Consider the following 18,783-nt stretch of genomic DNA (forward strand, 5'->3'; position numbering starts at 1 on the left):
GCGAGCTTATATGAGCCCCTTCCCTTTTGAATCCAAATTTGGAATCATCAGTTACTCGTTGTGATGCTTCAATGATTTTTTTCACAGTAAAAAATTCTCTCATATTTGGTCCAAACTGGACTCTACAATTAGAGCCGAGTCTGCTGTGGAGCAATCCAGAAACTCCTCCTATATGGTCAGACTGGATCACTTTCCGTTTGTGACTCCTGAGGCTGTGGACACGCTGTTTCAGGCCGTAAGGCTCAACGCACAACCTGTGTGTAGAGCCAGAAGGGGCTTTGCAGGGAGAGCAGGCTTGACTTCCTTTCGAATTGGCCGCCCAGACGATTACCGTCTCCGTCATGGAGCCAGTTGGGATGGAGGGGTTCAGGAGCCTCCTGGCTTCCAGAAGTCCCATAAGGCACTGCGTGAGTGCGCAGTGCCTTTTGGGGAGCCTCCCAATGCCAGGAGGCTTGTCGTAGCCTCCCGCTCAGGAGGCTACTCATGAGTCGGTGCAGTGCAGAGTTGCGCCTCGACGCACAATCCTTTAACCCACTTTTGGGGCTCTTTCGCACCCGAAACCTGGGTTAAGCAGCAGGCTCCAGAAGCAGGCTTGCCACCGAGCCACCAGCAGGAGCCACGCAGCTCCCGTTACTGCACACATAGCAATAGCAATAGCACTTACATTTATATACCGCTGTATAGCCGGAGCTCTCTAAGCGGTTTACAATGATTTAGCATATTGCCCCCAACATTCTGGGTACTCATTTTACCGACCTCGGAAGGATGGAAGGCTGAGTCAACCTTGAGCCCCTGGTCAGGATCGAACTTGTAACCTTCTGGTTACAGGACGGCAGTTTTACCACTGCGCCACCAGGGGCTCCAGCCTCTCTGCTGCTCGTGAGAATAGCTTCTGTGTGACCACCTCTTCTCTTGACCCTTGACCAACTTGGCTTATTTTATCTAACAATCCGATTCTTGGAGAGGCTCTGGTAAACATCATAAAGGCTTCTCTGAGGGAGGGCAGGATGCCTCCTTGTCTTAGGGAGGTGATCGTTAGACCATACTTGGACAAAACCTACATTGGACTCCTCAGAGTTAGGTAATTATAAGCCCAACTCTAAACTCCCCTGGTTGAGCAAGGTGATTGAGGGGGTGGTGGCCTCCCAACAGCCTTGGAGGAAACAGATTATGAAGATCCATTTCAAACTGGCTTTCAAGCGAGCTATTTGGTTGAGACATGGCTGCTTTGGTAGGCTTGATGAATGATCTCCAGTTAGGTATTGATAGAGGGAGTGTGACTCAGTTTATCCTTTTGGATCTCTCAGGGTCTATCATTACCATTGACTATGGGATCCTTCCGGGGCACCTGAGGAAGGTGGGATTGGATGGCAGTGTTCTACAGTGGCTCTGTTTCTACCTCTCAGGCAGATTCCAGTTACTCGATGGAGTTCCACAAGGCTCCATACTGTCTCTAATGGTCTTTACCATCTACATGCAACCACTGGGAGGGAGCATCAGGAGATTTGGTGCAGGATGTTATCAAGAGGCAGATGAAAACGCAGTCTATTTCTCTTTATCAGTGGGCTATTAATATGTTTCTGAGCAAATAGCAGATTAACTTTCATGGACTGCAGTCCATGTAATCAGATGCATGAGATTTTATCCTCCATAGCAGAGGGGCTCTTCCCCCTGAACGTCCGGGCAGAGTTCCAGGGCCTCAACACCCCCTGGGGTTCCCAAACCCTCTGGAGTCTGTCCTGGATGGTGTGGTAGCCATGCTGTGCCAGACGGCCCAGCACATGACCTCTGCTTTAGGGACAGAGGGGGGAGTGATGAAAGAAAGATTTGGGATAAGGACTATGTTAAGTTGTGTGTTGAAATGTTTCTGCTAATGCAGATTTGCATAAATATACCTTTTACATTCATACAGTCTTGTGAGTTCAGTTGCTGTTTGTGTCCTCAAGAACCCATGTGCTAAAAATGTTGCGTGCATCATGGTGTATGTGTGTAGGGAGATGGTGCTTAACTTGTGGGTTGTGGGGGGTTACCTCCAAAGGCCTTCAGGTCCAGGCTCCAAAATTACCTCGGCGCACCTCTGCTCAACAGAGCTCATTTAAAGCACATTTTATTTCAAGGAGTTTTATTGCTGTAGGTTGAAGTCTGTGGCTTCATGATGTTTTTCAGTGCCACGTATTAGATCCATGTACCAGTGTGTACCATCACAAAAAAGCACTGGCCCGGCTGAGAAAAATCCCTGCTGGAAGCTCTGGAACATAGGAAGTTGCCTTATTCCAGATCAGACCACTGTTCCATCTCGCTCAGTATTGTCTACACAGACTGGCAGCGGCTTCTCCAAGGTTGCAGGCAGGAATCTCTCTCAGCCCTATCTTGGAGATGCCGCCAGGGTGGGAACTCCGGACCGGCTCAACTCCGGACCGACTCAAAGTCGAGCCCGTTTGCCATTGAACTGGGCCAGTTTTGGCTCACCCTTGAGCCAAACAAGGCCCGCTTTAGTTTGGTACGACCTTGAGACAAACCCTCCCCAACCCCCAAGGCCTGCTCGGGAGTTCTACAACATCAGTTTTTAAAAAAGAAAACTTACTGCCGTTGTCCTCTGGAGGGGGCTGCCACAGCCACAGAGGGGTCTCCAACAGTTCCCGTTCCCCCTACCAGTCCCCCATGGACTTCTTAGAACTGTATCAGCAAATTTGGGGGCCATTTTGGCTCTGCCGCTGATTGAGGAGGCCATTTTGGAGGCTGCCACGCAAGGGCACTGGCAATTTGCGTGCCCAGGTTGTAAGTTTTTTTTTAAAAAAAATTGTTGTGCTTGTAGTAGAACACCCCCCACCCCCCTTCAAGCTGGGCATGAACTGTTTCAACCTCGAGCCAAACTGGGGCCCGGCCTAAAGTGCACAGAACTGAACTGGGCCTGGTTCAGTCTGAGTCTGGTTCGGTTCGAACCAAACTGGGCTTCCTGGCTCCATGCACAACCCTAGTAGGCAATATACTGAGCTCAAAGGACCAGTGGACTGTGTTGATATAAGGCAGCTTCCTATGTTCTTACACGATAGACAACCAATGCTGTGCACAACCACAATCTGAGAAGGAGGGAAGTGGCTTTGATACAAGATCAGTCAATCAGCATAATACAAATCAGACTTTTGTGGGAGAAGATGGTACAGGTGTCACAGCTACAGTGAGTGTACTCCCACAGGGAACATAACGCCAAAATTAGCGTGGCATCCTAGAGGGATATGGCTTCTCGGTAGAATGAATGTGCTCCAGATGGGACAGAGTGTGAGGATCCTGAAGAGCAAGAGGAAGCATCTGGCATTCGTCAGTCCCATGGGAAGGTCATCTTCACACCCCGCATGTTCTCCTGATAAACACGGTCAAAGTGTTCGCTCTGGGCCACCGTCAAGTGGTTCTTCCAGTCCCCACAAATCCCTGAAAGACCCCAAGAGCTCAGGTCAATCAATCAATCCCTTGCTTAGGTCCTTGACCAGTATACACAATATGCATTATATGCATCATAACATGCATCATAATTAACATAATATGCACCATACATGATGCCCTGCAAACCATACACTGTAATAGCAAATAAACCATTATGTTAACCAGTTACTATCCATTAATATAGAAAGCCCTAAATGGCTTGGATCTGAGGTAGTTCAGAGAACGCCTTCTTCTTCATCAACTCTGCCACCTATTCAGATCATCTGGAGTGGTCCGGTTTGTGGGAACTGGAACCTTTCCTAAGTTGCCTGGGGATTCTGGAACGTGTTTCCTGATGAAATTAGCATTTCTCCTTCTCTGATTGTTTTTAAGGACGCCCTGGAAACAAACCTGTTTAGTCAGGCTTTAGATTATAGTTTTAAAACTTCACATTTTAGGGTTGTTACTGTATTTTTAAATTATTTTAATCATGTTAATGTTTTAATGGCTTTTAGATTGTGAACCGCCCAAGGCCTTTTTTAAAAATAGGGTGGTATACAAATGTACTAAATAAGTAAGTAAGTAAAAATATAATATTTGCTCTCATCCCTAATTCATTGTTAATCAAAACTTGCTGAGATGGATCCGTATAGAACAGGGCAAAACGTAGCTACATGATATGTGGCATTAGAGGACTGGTCAGAGACAATTTCCATCCCCACCATCACCAGGCAACTTACTTAAAAGTGGAACTATCAAAGAAACCTACAAATCCTGATAAAATCGACAATAAAACCAAGCAATTGAGTCTCCCCTCCTTCAGCCAGCAGTGAAGATGGGCTCTTGGCTGGCTCGCAGGATGCCTACACCTGTCCTCCTTTTATAGGTGGCACACTGCACAGTCGGTTAGCCACTGCAATGAGTTTTCCCCATATCTCTTCTTGCACACTGCTGTATCAAGAGTCCTCCTTTGAGCTGTATTTCCAAACACATGTGTTGTGGTTCAGAACTGCCCACACCTCTGCACTGCACATCATGCATCGGGCTTTTCCTTCTTCAGACAAGCCCTGCCTGTCAGTTTGAGTGGCGGCTTGCACTGCTGATTGATGTGGTGGGGGCGGGACTTCCTCCCCCTTCGCCCCACTGTACATGGCTACAGCGGGGGAATGTTAAACCGTCTGAATGAGGATCATCACAGCAGCACAAGTTACCCGCACAGGCATCCACCCACACTACCACAAACAAATTTGACATGACTCAGATATGAACTCTCCTCATCATCCTCGTCGATTAACAAAGTGGTAATCGATGGCATTGCCCAGGCTGCATTCAAAGCAGGGGCATTGCGAGGTACTCAAAAGACCCAGGGCCCAGTCCCACAGCCCCTCTTTGGAGAATTAAACTCAACCTCACCCCCCACAAGTTTAATTACATATATTTTTAAAGTCTCTAACAGTATAATACAGCACCTTGGATGATGGAAGCAGCAGAGAGCTAGGCGAGGCCAGGAGCAATCTCCCAGCCTCTGTGCAGGAGCCTCCACTGCAGCAAATTCTCTCATGGCGAGGCCATGGAGGAGAGAGGAGGCTGAAGGGATTTGGGGCTTTGAGCAACTCGTTGCCCCATGGGCCACTCCCTAATGGTGCCCCTGACTCTCAGACTAGCATGCAAGTGCGGTGAGGAGAAAAGCTTGGCCTACAGAATTTCTTCCTGTCACAGGGCTACCGAAGAGGCAGGCAGGCATTCTCCACACACCAGCATAGATCGGAATGATCTTGAACCAGCCCCGAGGCACTGTTGCGTCCCTCATGACAAGAACTGGCCGTTCACCTTTGCCTCCCCATGACATTTCTGCCAAGCTCCTGCCCCCTGAGTTCCAGCCAATGCAAACACAAACACACAGGCACCAGCGCTAGGCACCTCTGCAATCAGGCCAAGCCACATTTGGGCCCCCAGCTGTTTTGGGACTACAACTCCCATAATCCCCAGCCACAGGGGCCAACTGCCAGGGATTCTGGGAGTTGTAGGCCAACATCTGCTGGAGGGCTGAAGCTGAGCAGCCCTGCCTTAGATTCTGCTTTTACCTTTTCTCATAAGTTTTCCTTTGGTGTGGTCCATAACATCGTCGGCAATTTGGGAGAAGTTGGACATCTTGTTGTCCTTCATTTTGTGGAAGGAGGCATTTTCCACCACCGAGTCAATTTGCTGGCTGTTCAGCTCTTTACCAAGGAAGCGGCAAATCCTCTCCACGCTTCCTCGCAAGTCCTGTGTGGACAAAAGCAGAGGACATTGGGTCCAAATGTGAATTCAAACTCACTGCTTTGTGGAGGTCTGCCCTTTAAAGAGACCAAGGGGCACCTAGGTAATTGGGGCAATTGGAATGCCCCCCACTATGAGGCCCTCTTCTGTGAGGCCCCCCCAAACCTTGTTTTTTTGGGGGGCCTCTTTCAGCCACCCCATGCCCGCCCTGCTGCTGCCACACCACAGTGTACCTCTGTGGGTTTTTTTTTTCTTAATTTAAGCTGCCATGTGTGTGCGCCAGAGGGGTGGAGGCTTGGCCTTGGGCTGGGGGGCTGAGCTAAGCCTTGCCTCTCCCCACCCCCAGTGACAGTGGCCGGAGTGACCACTTGGCCTGTCCATTTGGCCCGGCAGCCCTTGATAACTGCGAGGCGCTCCAGGCCCCCTGCACAGTTGAAATAGATCATCGCAAGCCCATGACATCACAGGCTTACAATGATCTGTTTCAATTTTGTGTTTTCAAAACACAAAGCCAGCAAACCTATAAGTTCAGGTGACTACAGGTGTGTGAAACCAGGTCAAAGTTGGACCCCTACCTGCTGCAGCTCTTCGTAGGTGATGAAGAAGATGTTGGCTCTGTCCTTCATCTCCAGCCAGCCTTTCACGTGGTCAAACCAAGAGCCAAAGATCACTACAAGAGGAAGAACAAGCAGAACAGTCAGTTCGGCGGGTGATGTGGAGGTGGCCAAGACAGTCCTCAGAGTCACACTCCCTGCTACCCGTGAGCAGAGAGCATATCCTTTTGATTCTTTTACATCCAAAGAATGCTCGACCTAACCTGTCAGCCCTTCCCTCCTATGTTTGAAAGATGTTTGAGTTTTGTTTCCGATACGTTTCCAGGCAAAACAAAAAGTGCTGGTTATCGTCTTTAAAGCCCTGCACAGTTTAAGTCTAGGTTACCTTGGAAAGCACCTTCTTTTGTATGATCACCAGCGCTTTTTAAGGACATCTGAGGAGGTCCATATCCAGTTACTACTGGTACGTGGTACCAAAGAGCTGGTCTTGTGGTAGCAAGCATGAATTGCCCCCTGTGCTAAGTAGGTTCTGCCCTGGTTGTATTTGAATGGGAGACTACATGTGAGCACTGTAAGATATGATGGGGCCGCTCTGGGAAAAGCACTTGCCTGCTTGCATGCACAAGGTTCCAAGCTCCCTCTATGGCATTTCCAAGATTGAGGAGGGAGACACTCTTGCTCGCAACCTTGGAAAAGCCACTGCCAGTCTGTGTAGACAATACTGAGCAAGATGGTCTGACTCAGTATATGGCAGCTTCCTATGTTCCTATGGACGTCTGGTGGCCACTCAGAACCAGGCCTTCTCAGTAGCTACTCCAGGGCTGTGGAATGCACTCCTGGCAGAAATCCGGGGTTGGGAATCATTGTTGGCCTTCCAGGATTTTAAAATGGCTTTTAAGTAACTATCTTCATGGTTTTAAACTGCTTTTAAAATTTGTTTTTCTTTTGTTAAGATGATCGTTTTTAATGATTGCGTGTGGGTTTTTGTTTTGTTGTTGTGTACCACCCAGAGCCATTGGATGGGTTGACATAAAAATGTAATTAATTTAATTAATCGATCTATCTTGTGGTGCCCTTTCTCCTTCTCATGGACTCTGGCAAGAATTGTGGTTTTCCAAGAAATGGTGGTGTTCAGGTCTGAAGGACTGGTTGAGAAGAGTGCTTGTGAGGCCTAGTAGGGAGGCCTTCATGGGTTCCGCCGGTTCAATGGCAGAGGGGTGCAGCTTAAAGGGTGGAGGAGGATGCACTCCCCCCTCCCGCCGCCACATTTCCTCCGCCGATGCTCAGTTCCTTAAACATCTCCCAGAAGAAGTGGATCTGCTTGTACACAGGTGCATCTGCTGCTACTTCCGGGTACTTCCGGTAAACATAGCGAAAGGGGTGGCAGGGAGGTACGCTGCCGCCCCGGGGGATGTTTAAGGAACCAAGCACTGGTGGGGGAATGCAGCAGGGGGGTCAGTGCATCCTACCCCGCCCTTAAAGCTGCACATACACCCCGCCGTCAAACCGGCCCCCGACAGTTCCATGCACATCCCAAGTACAGAGGTTTGAAACCCTTTGTCCCTAGATATCTCAGTACAGCTCCCATACAGAGCAACAGTTGTGGTTGGTTATTTTGGGAGTTGTAGTTCAGCAACATCTGGGAAGGCAAGCTTGGAACCCATGGCCTAGTGGATAGCACATGGGATTGAAAAGTGCCCAGAGATCTTCTCTCAGCAATAACGCTCATTGAGCAGTCTTACACAGAATCCTTGCTCTCAGACGAACGTTCTTCCCCAGACTCCCGTGAAGGTGAAATGGGACAGTGCTAAGTGTTAACTGCTAACTGGGCAAAGAGGCACCTTTTAACATGGTGATTCTCTTTACTGAGCAGGGGGAGAGTAACTGGCCCTATCCACCCCCAGTACAGTACCTCCAGTGACTGTGGCTGGTGTCTATCTGATGTTGCTTTTTAGATTGTGAGCCCTTTGGGGCCAGGGATCCATCTGATCTATTTATTATTTCTCTGTGTAAACCGCTCTGAGCCATTTTTGGAAGGGCGGTATAGAACTCAAATAAATAAATAAATAAATAGCCCTGAGCAATTTAGAAAAAGGGCTTCATGCAAATCTGGTTGCTAAACAGGCTTTGGAATGTGCTCCTGAAATAAGTTGAAATAAGAGCCTCCCCATTTCTGAAATCTTAGTCAAAGGCCTTTAAGACACATTTATTCACCCAGACTTTTAATTAGACTTATAGAAAAAGACAGGGCCTTTTCGGTTGTGGCCCCTCGACTTTGGAATGCCCTCTCTGAAAAGCTTCAGCATGTTCCCTCCCTTAGTGATTTTTTTAAAAAAACAATTGAAAATGCATCTTTTAAAAGAGGCTTTTGAATGTTTCATCTCTGTTTATATGTGGTAGGTTCTTTAGTTTTCATGGTTTTCAGTTTTTAGCTTTTAAAATAACTTTTAATTTGAAACTTCTTTTAAAAAATGTAATTGTAAATGTGGTTTTAGCTTGGTCTTTTAATTGGTTTAACCTAAATTTGGTTAACTTTATTAGTCTTATTTTACATTGTATCTTTTTATTACATGCTGGCCATCCCAAGCAGTAGTGTACTGGAGGGGCGGGGTATAATAAATAAATAAATAGAAACTGTCATCGTTTCAAATTGTTTTAATTTTTACCTTTGTTTTTAATCTCTTTTATTGTAAACTTGGGCCGTATACAAATGTGCTAAATAAAATAAAAGCATGTCTCCACAGGCACTGTACATATGAAACCGTGAGAAGACGTACAATGGTTGTAATCTGATGGAGTAACAGTTGGTTATGAAACAGAAAATCCTTGTATAAAATTGGTAACACAAGGAAATATCTGAAAAAATCTGTCATTCTTTGAAACACATGGTTGGATTACAAATATCTCTTCCATTCCTATGAGACTGTGAATGTGAATGTGCTGCTGTACAATGATAAGAAGAGTTCTCTTCATCCTACTCAATTGTTGTTGAACCCTGCTTGTGGACTATCTGGTTTATAAGATAAGAACTGTTCTGATCACACCTAAGTGTTAAAATTGACTATATATGCTGTGGAAGATTCTTTGCAACATTTGTATGCACTTTGTTTCATTAAGTTGGTGTATTATTTCTGTCCAGATATGTGTACCATATAAAATTGGGGTTGATTGACTGGCTTTTTGAGCATTCCGATTCCAGTTCATTTAGTCACGTTGTGCTATTCATTCATTTGTTTATATAGCACGTGGCTCCTTTAGGGTTAGTGAAACCCATTGAAGAATGCAGCTGATTTCATGTTTCCATACCTTTCCCATTCAGAAACTCCTCCAGGAATTCTTCCACAGTTCCAGGATCCTTCAAATATCGTTGGGTTTTGGAGAAGTGGTAAAATGAGACCAGCACATCCTTGGGATTTCGTGCCGTGTAGAAAATCTGCAGGAGAAGCAGGTATATGGGCTTTATTTAGGTAGGATAGAAACCACCAGCGGCCACGTTTTGATTCTTCCTCGGGGAAAAACAATGCTGAGCTTTTTCAGATGGCAATAAGGTATCAGAGTTTGAAAGCTTCCACAAAGTTCTTTGATAGTCTGCGGAGATCATCTGCTAAGCCCGCTCTCCCTGCAGACCAGAAAGAAACTCTTATCATGGATCGTGAGAAGAGCTTCTTTGAGTACTGTGTGCAAGATATTTGCAGTGTCACCAGCTGGCCAGCACTTGTGAACCTATCCCTTTTCATTGTTACTTTTAGGTAGTAATGAAAAGAAGTGGCTTCTTCCCAGAATGCAAACTCTAGCCAGCTGGAGGCGCTGTGAAAATCACACAAAGTCCCTGCTTGGCATGTGGCCACAATCACGTAAGAGGCAGAACAGAAACCTACTTAAGTGTGTGTACAGGGAGTGAAAAACCTCACTTGGGACTTGTGTAGACGCTTTCAAACTTCTGCACTTGATTGCCATCTGGAAGAGATCTACGTGTTAGTATATTGTGAGGTGTAAACAAACTAATCCGAATGAAAATGTGGGTTTTTCTCTCATTTCATCTAGACTATCTCTAAGATTTTTTTAAAAAAAAAATACTTGTAATTTCCCCCCCCCGCACGCACACCAACAACTTTAACAAATTCCTGAAAGAGTGCTTCATGAGTGAGCTAGAATTGATATATGTTACTTTGATTGAAACTTTTCTACAATGTCTCTAGCTCAAAAGTGTTGACAAAACCCCAAATTATATTCCCATGATTCACGTGACTTTCCACTTGCATCTTGGGGAATTTAGGAAGGAAAAAAAGATGTAAATATGTTGAATTTTCAAAAGGGTATATTTAGAGAGGGCTTTATTTCCCCAGAAATATTCCACAAAGCCATTTTGTAGAAGCGAAATGTCAACAAAATCATTTTAAAATCATTGCATGTGTGCTGACGTTGGCCTCATTCTGAATTGGTGATAAATTTCGGTTCATCTCCTTGTCATCTAGCCATGCACAGTAGCTATCAGGAGAGACTAAAGCATGGACTGGGAACCACCAGAAGCTTCTTATGAGGAGATACTCAGAGCATGTAAAGGGACCACAAATAATTGATGTTTACCAAGAATCTCCAAAACAATTTCTCATTCTTTCTATGATAAGAATGAAAAGTTCTTATCAGACCATGCTTCCCCTCCACAGACCATGCGTTGGTCCTGAAGAGGCAGTCTTACAAACTATAAATATGATGAATATTTATAAACCTCTTTAAAACAAAAGTTCCCAAAGTGGTTTAGATAGATAGATATTTTTATTGTTTATTTAACACATTTGTATACCGCCAAAAACACAAGTCTCTCGGTGGTTTGCAACACAGATAGATAGATAGATAGATAGATAGATAGATAGATAGATAGATAGATAGACAGATGCTTCTTCTTGTATATGGACAGGGTACAAATGCACAACCCAGAATTCTCCATGAGAGATAGTAAGGTGGGGTTGCTGCGTGTTTTGCACCTCTGTTGCATATCCAAGAAAGCTATTATGTGGAATGTACCATAAGAGTGAATTGCCCCTCATTGAGAATTGCCCCCTCTCTTACCTTGGCCTTAGAGTGGAGAATGGACTTAGGGAAAAGCTGGATTGGCAGGTGAGTATTCAGGAGCCTGGGAGGAGGATATTTCAGGGCAAGCTTCATGCCTTCAACAACTTCAATCCAGGGTGTCCGGTTCCAGAGATTGACATTCCTCACCCACGTGGGGTCCCCCTCATGACGGATCAAGCACAAGATCTCTGACATCCAATGGGTGCCTAGGTGGGAAGTCCAAGAGTGACAGGGTTGCCTCTGCTTCTCCAGCTCTCTTTGTTCTGCAAGACTCACATCTCACCTAGCTCATGCCTACCCCCACCCGTACTCAATAATCATTCCAGCCCCGGACAAAATCAAGGGAAAGGTCTGCAGAATCCCAATGGACCTTTTTGAACAGCTGGCGACCCCAACACTTTATAACATCAGGATTCCCTTGACTTCATGCCAGGTCACGATGAGTGCATTATTTAAAGGGGACTAGGAAGAATGTTAATAAGGCGGCTCAACTCCATTGGACCAGATTGCCAGACATTGGCCGCCTTTGGGTGTAACAGAAATTGAATTTATTTATTTATTTGTTTATTTATTTATGTGGAATTGCGGGTACAGTAACCCAGCATCTCTGCTCCCCCTCCCCCTACTTTCCCAACTGAATTTGGACACTGAGGAAAGCTCCCCCTCTTCTGTCTCGCTGACTGCAGAGAGGAGGGGGAACAGGCTGCCTAGGTTTCCTTCTTTACTGAAGGACAGCCCTCGCAGCCAATAGCCGCTGGAGAGAGGGAGGAGCTTCCTCCCTCAATTCTGGTCCCGAAGAAACCAGACGGCGGTGCCGGAATTCAGACATAACGCTGGTACCGTGGAATCAGAAGTCCTCACTACAAACTGAAAGTATAAAGCATTGTCCCGGGAGGGAAACCGCAGGTCCATTTTCTTTCTTAACTGCAGTTGTCTGCATTTGAATGTTCAAAAACTGAAACCGGAGTCCCCTTCACCTCCAGTTTCGTATGACTTGTAAATGCAGCTATTGAGTCTTTTTGACATCTTCAGCTCTGGAGCATTCAAGCAACTCAAATATCCTACAATTGGTTCAGCAAATGCCAGAATGCCACCTGCTGGGAAAAGACAGTCATGCCCCTTTACTTTCTCAACATATAGATCCAGATTTGTCCAGTAATGGGCACTGCAGGCGGCTTCCAGGACCTATTTATAAAATTGTCTCCAGTTGAAAATAGATAGTATTTTTATTTCTTTCCAGAATACAAAGCTTATCATGCCCCATGAATTAACTATTCCGAAGTAAAGGATGGAAATTTGGAGCCTGATGGAAATGATGGATTTTTTAAGTTTGCTCTGAAGCTGAGGCCCCTTTCTGCCTATGCACCAACTCTCCAGTCTGGTGTGTATATATAACCATAGTAGTAAAATGCTTGGGCTGGGGATCCTTTGGATTATACTGTGCGGGTGCTCATACAATCAACACTCAACGTGCATTCAGGCATGGTGATCTTAAAATGCCTGAAGTCTCCTCAGTGATTAATGAAAGAAAATACTGTTGTTGAAGGGATTCCAAATTTTAGCTGTAATCTTTTTAATACTAGTTTTAATGGAGCCTGTATTTTATTTCCTTGTACCTTTTATGAAATCTGGTTTCTTGGATTTCTAGATGTATTATATTTTTATTAGGGTGTGTTGTTGTTGTTGGTATTCTTTGTATAATCTATTTTATTAGATTTATTCCATCTGTTTTGCTGTGGTCTGATGACCAAAGGCAAATAAAAACAATTCAATATGATACTCCTGATGACTTGACCAAGGAATTTTATGATGCTTCAGCGCCACCCTTTCAAACTATCTGGGAGTCATTTGAAGGTCTCTGAACTTATCTAAAATCGAACTTCAGCCTTAAGAGAGAACTCTACAATTATCTGCATAAAAAGAGAACCCGGTATAAAAGATATCTATCTATCTATCTATCTATCTATCTATCTATCTATCTACCTATCTATCATATTTATAAACTGCCTAGCAGATATGTCTCGAGGCAGCATACAATTCAAATACAATAAAACACAATGAAAAACAATTAAAACAGGTTTTTTAAAAGGGTTATGCTTATATAGCCTAGGCACAGGGAGCAGGGAAATGATTTGAACAGCAAGCCAGAGGTTGCCAGATCTAATCCCTGCTGGTATGTTTCCCAAACACCTATATTGGGCTATATAGGAAGATGCTGAAAGGCATCCTGCATGGGAGATGGCAATGGTAAACCCCTCCTGTATTCTACCAAAGACAACCACAGGCCTCTGTGGGCGCCAGGAGTCGACACCGATTCAACGACATAGTTTACCTTTATAATTATGTAGGAGTTCTCACTTGGGGTGTGAGACAGAGAGAAAAATCCCCCAACCAACAATTCTATTGGCCGCATCAACGTCATATAATGTTTTTCCATGTGACTGTGTGATCACAAACATGTTTATTACTCATTGCAAACTGCTAGCAGCAAAATGTGGCTGAAAGACTCCTGCTCAGGTTCTAAGAAAACTCTCTAATTTCACATGGCACAGCCTCCAGTGTCTATATCTCTTTAGGAATGATCATCACTGTTTTTCAAGCGTCGGCTGCTTTGACCAAAACACACACACACACACACGCTCAATGTGAGAGCCTTTTCTTACTGTGCTGACCTCCGCACAGTACTGCACGTTTCTCAGTGCTGGGAGGATGTTAAAGAGAGATGGACCCTCTCTTAAGATCTCGCTGGGGAAAACACTAAGAAGGACTACACTTCCCAGCACTCTGTGTAAGGTTCTCAAGAGGGCTGCATTCCCCTTAAGAGATCCCCAGATGCTGGTCAAAGTGTAGCACTGCACGGTGCGAACAGTCATCTCTGCATGGTGCCATGGGGAATGTGCAGAGTATTCAGCTTCAGCCAAAGCTTCATGCAGGCCCAATAAACATTTAGTCAAGGGGTCACCCTTAGGGTTGATGGAGACGGCCGCTGCCCCCCAGCCTTCACCCTGAAGAACACAATCTTTGGGATGTAATGAGGACTCACTTTAGGACTTACAGGTGATTTGAGAGTCTTAAATATCTCCTTAAGAGCAGGTGCGTAGGAAGCCGCTGGCGGAGTGGGTGCAACCTGGTGGCAGTGTCCCCTAGGCACCCTAGTGGCCCCGTTTGTGAGATGCATCAGCCAACGATGGATTCCCAGCCTGGCTGGTAATGGACCTCTCTCCGTTTTGAGACAGGGAAAGGCGCTCCCGGGCAGGATGGAAACCCAGAGCTGGCTGAAGCACCCTGCGAATGGGGCAGATGGCCCCATTTCTGCATATGGCCAAGCCTTCTGCGTGTGACGACAGACTCATGGGGTGTGGCTAGGTTGGATGGGGCAGCTTTACAGAGAGTGGCGGCCAGGTTCTTGGGACCCATCCCCACAACGGTGGCTCCGCCCCTGCTTAAAACTGATTGGAGGCTGGGCCATGACAATCCAAGAGTTGTTTTCAGGCCTGAGCAGAGTTCCTTCCTCCCACATTTTGCCACTAGTGATCCGTCAATGCACTTTCCTTTCTTTGCATTAATATCATCGGTGACTCCCCTTCCACCATGTTCTTGCCTACCTGATTTAGGGTAAACGACATTCATGACATCATCATCCAAAAACTGGAATTCATTTTCCACATAGAGGAGATTTTCTGTGGTGTAGAAGTCAATGGGGAACAAGATCCCCTTGTGGGTGAAATAGGTCACTTCCGACATTGAAAAACTGCAAAGATACATCAGTATGAGAAAGAAAAGTTATTACCCTGACTCTTCAGGTATTATCCAACTGTTGTTGTTTGTGTGTGTGTGTGGCTTGGAAAGTTTTGTCATCGTGTGAATCCGAACATCTCAGATGGCCCTTCCGTCAGTTCCTGCTCTCCGAGATGTTCGGGGCTCTAGGATCTGTGAAAGGGCCTTTTCGGTTGCTCTCCCGCTCCTTTGGAATTCTCTCCCCCTACAGATCTGGCTAGCCCCTTCCTTACTGATCTTCAGATCGCTATTGAAGACTTTTCTTTTTCACCAGGCTTTTGCCCTGCCATTTATTTTTCTGTTCTTTGGTAGTTATTTTAGTTTTTAATTTAGAATGTAATTTTTAATGTTGCCTGTTTGCATCTTGTTGTGCACCGCCCGGAGTCTCCAGAGTGGGCGGTATATTAAATGTCTCTAATAAATAATAAATAAAAATCTGTCCCTCAAGTAGCACCTCCATTGTGGTGAGATGACCTCATTCTCTGAGAGGGCTTGAGAGTAGATGTTCAATTCTCCTTCTCAGCAGTCAAAACCTATCCCCAACTCACCTCCGATTCCAGCTGGTCCCACTCTCTCCACGGCTGCCTGCCTCTGCTCTTTGCTCCCTCACTGTTTTGCCTCTTTACCCACTGCCAGGATTGTGCCAGCCAACTCCCCTCTACCCTTGCCCTAGATTACGCAAACACGTGTTTTTTAATTACTTAATCGCCGAATCTCCGCTTTTGAACTCTCCTTCCCTTTTAGTTAATCAGTACCCACCCTTACTGCTTTTAAATGGTGGCCCATGATACTTATCACCACTGGCTTGTAATACAAGCTATTTTGAACCCGGATAACTCCACTGTTGCCTCCTCCACACTCTTCCTTCAGCCTCCGTGCTTTGTACTCCATGTTCTTTCATTCTGCCACCCTGCGGGACCTCTGCCCAGTTATTAATACTCTCCAGTTTGAAGGTTCTTCAGGCCTTGCAAAGGAGGACTGGAAATCCAGTTGAGAGAACCAGCGGACAGAAGTGGATTGAGAAGGGCTTGTCTCGTCCCCTGCGAGTTCCCCATCCTCTCAGTCTGCAACTGATGCCCCAGAGTCATTCCATTTATGGGCAAAGGAGGGTGCCAGGGACTCATGAGGAGAGAGTGTTGAACTGGAATCGTGGACCACTGATTTATTGCAGGCCCAGGGATAGGGATAGCCGCATTCTGAGCCACTGGAGGACCGGTCGGAATGTTGCCTGGACCTCTTGTTATTAGAGTGCCCCCAAGGGGAGGGATTCTCCGCTGGCACATCAGGAATTGGGTTTTTGCAGCCTGAAGCTGGATTGGCGGGATACTGGGCCTGAAGCCCTTTTTGGAATTCCTCCACCGCCTTTTCTCCTTCTCATGAGTCTCAGCAGGAATTCTAGTTCCTGTGAGAGAGGGCTGAGGAGTCAGAGCTCTAAGGACAGTTTGAGAAGAACACTTGTGTGCCTATTGGATCGCATGTTGAACGAGAACAGCACTTGCAGATCTTCTCTCAGCCATGACATTCACCGGGTGGTCTAACACAGAACCTGAACTCTCAGGGGACTAGCAAGGTCAAAATGGGCCTTGGGACGAGAAGTGAAAATGGGTTCCTGGGTCACCCCCTGCTTCTCCCGCCACCCCATGTCATTGCTGCCGAAGTACTATATTCATTTCATTTTATTTATATATACACAGGTGAAAGTCAAACCATTCTCAGCACATCCTTTCGAGCTCTTCTCACGATCAGTGAGAAAAGCTTGCCGGCTGTTTGCAGGGAAGGAGGGTTACGCTTACCTCCCCCCAAAGACAATGGTGGTTCTTGCCCCTGCGGCTTGCCCAGGAGGTCCGGAGCAGGGATGCCAGGATGAGCCAACACACGCCACCCTACCCCCCAGGAGTCCCAATAATGCAAAATGAGAGTGCATGGTGTATTACTGGAATCCCCGCTCCCCCCTGGGTGCGCCAGTCGCAGCTGCAAGTAAGCTGACACGCGGTCAAAAATATTCGGCTAAGGGAGTCAGTGCTCCTGACTCTTAGGCCCAGGAGCATTTCTTCCCACCCTCCGCCCTTGCTCAATTATAGCTACGCCCCCGGCTAACTCTCAGCGAAAGGTGAAACGGGGTGACACCGAGGACGCAATCCCAAATAAACTGGAGAAGAGGCCTCATCCAGAGGGGAATGTTCAACAACATAAAACAGCATGCTCAGAACTCTGACACTGTCCCCATTCCAAAGATTTCCTCAGGAAAAACATGAGGCCAGTCTCACGATCAGTGAGACCTGCCGGATCGGCCACCCACATGACTGCCGGCTCCATCACTGAGCCGGCAGGGGCTGTGGGAATCAGAGGCCATGGGCCCCCCAGAAGTTCCAGGATGCCTCGCCCGAGTGCACGGGGCATGCTGGAGAGACCCCCGAGCCCTGCAGCCTCCCAACAGGGGTCTCTTTATGTGTTGCCGTGGCGCGGAAATACACAATCGGGAAATCCGAGTTCTCCACTAAGCTGGGCTAAGAGGAAGGGTATTTAAGTGGGTTACCCGCTTTGGGGAAACTGGGCTCGCCTGTGAGCCCGGTGGCTCCCATGGTCCATGGAAATCAGGCTAAGCTCCCTTTGCTCGCTTTCCACTGATCGTGAGAATCGCCTCCATAACTTTCAATACTGCTGGTAGCTATCAATCAAAACTACTGGCTGTGTTCCTGCCTAGAGAAGAGGGCTTGGGTGCAGAAGTCAGAGGCTGGGTTATGGCTGATTGCACACATCAAGGTCATGCACACAATCAAAAACTGTGTTCTACCCGGGTTTGGGAGCTGTGTGTGCTCTCAATTTTCGGTTGGGTGGGAGCAAGATAGGAGGAAATCCTGGGTAGAAGTGATTGAGGTGCTTCACATGACCTGTATGAAGCACCAGGAAGGTTTGTGTGGGGAGAGCGGGCTTAGCCCACTCGCCCCACACACGAGCAGCCTCTGAGTCATGGAGCCAGTGAGGGCTACGGGGATCAGCAGCCACCCAGCCCCAGAAGTTCTAGGATGCCCTGCGCGAGGGCATTCTGGAGATACCCCCCCCTCGAGGCCGGGAGGCTTGTTTTAGCCTAATGGCGGGGGCCTCCTTGCATGTTGCTGTGGTGCAGAGCTGTGCCGTGGCCGTGCACAAGCAACTAAATGGGGTTATGGGAGAGCCTGCTCCGCTAACCTCATTTCAGGGGCGGGGTAGTTTCCGTAGTTTCCTGGCTGGAGCTGCGTGGCTCCCGTGGCAGCAGACGACCAGGTGAAATCCGGCTAGCCTCCCTTAGCCCGATTTCTCCTGGTCATGGGAACCGCTTCACTGGAGCTATTCTGACGATCAGTGGAAAGCGGGCGAAGGGTGCTTAGCCCGCTTTCCACCAATCGTGAGACTCACCGGGCTCGCAGCCGAGACCGGTTGAGTCAAAGCGGGTCACCCACTTATGTAGCCCTCCCCTAAGCCCGGGTTAGCGGATCGAGCGCTCCACTATCCCGGGCTTCCCGATCGTGAGTTGCTGCGGCGCGGCTCTGTGCTGTGGTTACTCATGAGTAGACCCCCAGAGGGGAGGCGAAAAGCCACCTCCCCGCTCCGGGGGTCCCTCCAGCATGCCCTGCGCACTCGCGCAGGGCATGCTGGAGCTTCTGGGGGCCGATCAGTCCCCACTCCCCCCAGCACTGTCTTCTCGAGTGCAGGGAAAGTG

At 47.2% G+C, this 18,783-nt stretch overlaps 1 protein-coding gene across 1 annotated transcript; it reads right to left on the bottom strand.

Annotated features, from left to right (window-relative positions):
• Positions 1-2,105: 2,105 nt before the first annotated feature.
• On the bottom strand, positions 2,106-15,705 carry LOC128332473 (sulfotransferase 2B1-like). Its single transcript, XM_053266765.1, has 7 exons — positions 15,632-15,705; positions 14,912-15,057; positions 11,304-11,512; positions 9,540-9,666; positions 6,255-6,349; positions 5,505-5,685; positions 2,106-3,429 (listed from the first exon to the last, which is right to left on the bottom strand). The coding sequence occupies exons 2-7, from the start codon at positions 15,048-15,050 to the stop codon at positions 3,320-3,322; spliced, it is 861 nt and encodes a 286-aa protein (XP_053122740.1). The 5' UTR covers positions 15,051-15,057; positions 15,632-15,705; the 3' UTR covers positions 2,106-3,319.
• Positions 15,706-18,783: the final 3,078 nt, after the last annotated feature.

This window comes from Hemicordylus capensis, chromosome 7 (assembly GCF_027244095.1).
Source record: "Hemicordylus capensis ecotype Gifberg chromosome 7, rHemCap1.1.pri, whole genome shotgun sequence".
NCBI classification, from domain to species: domain Eukaryota; kingdom Metazoa; phylum Chordata; class Lepidosauria; order Squamata; family Cordylidae; genus Hemicordylus; species Hemicordylus capensis.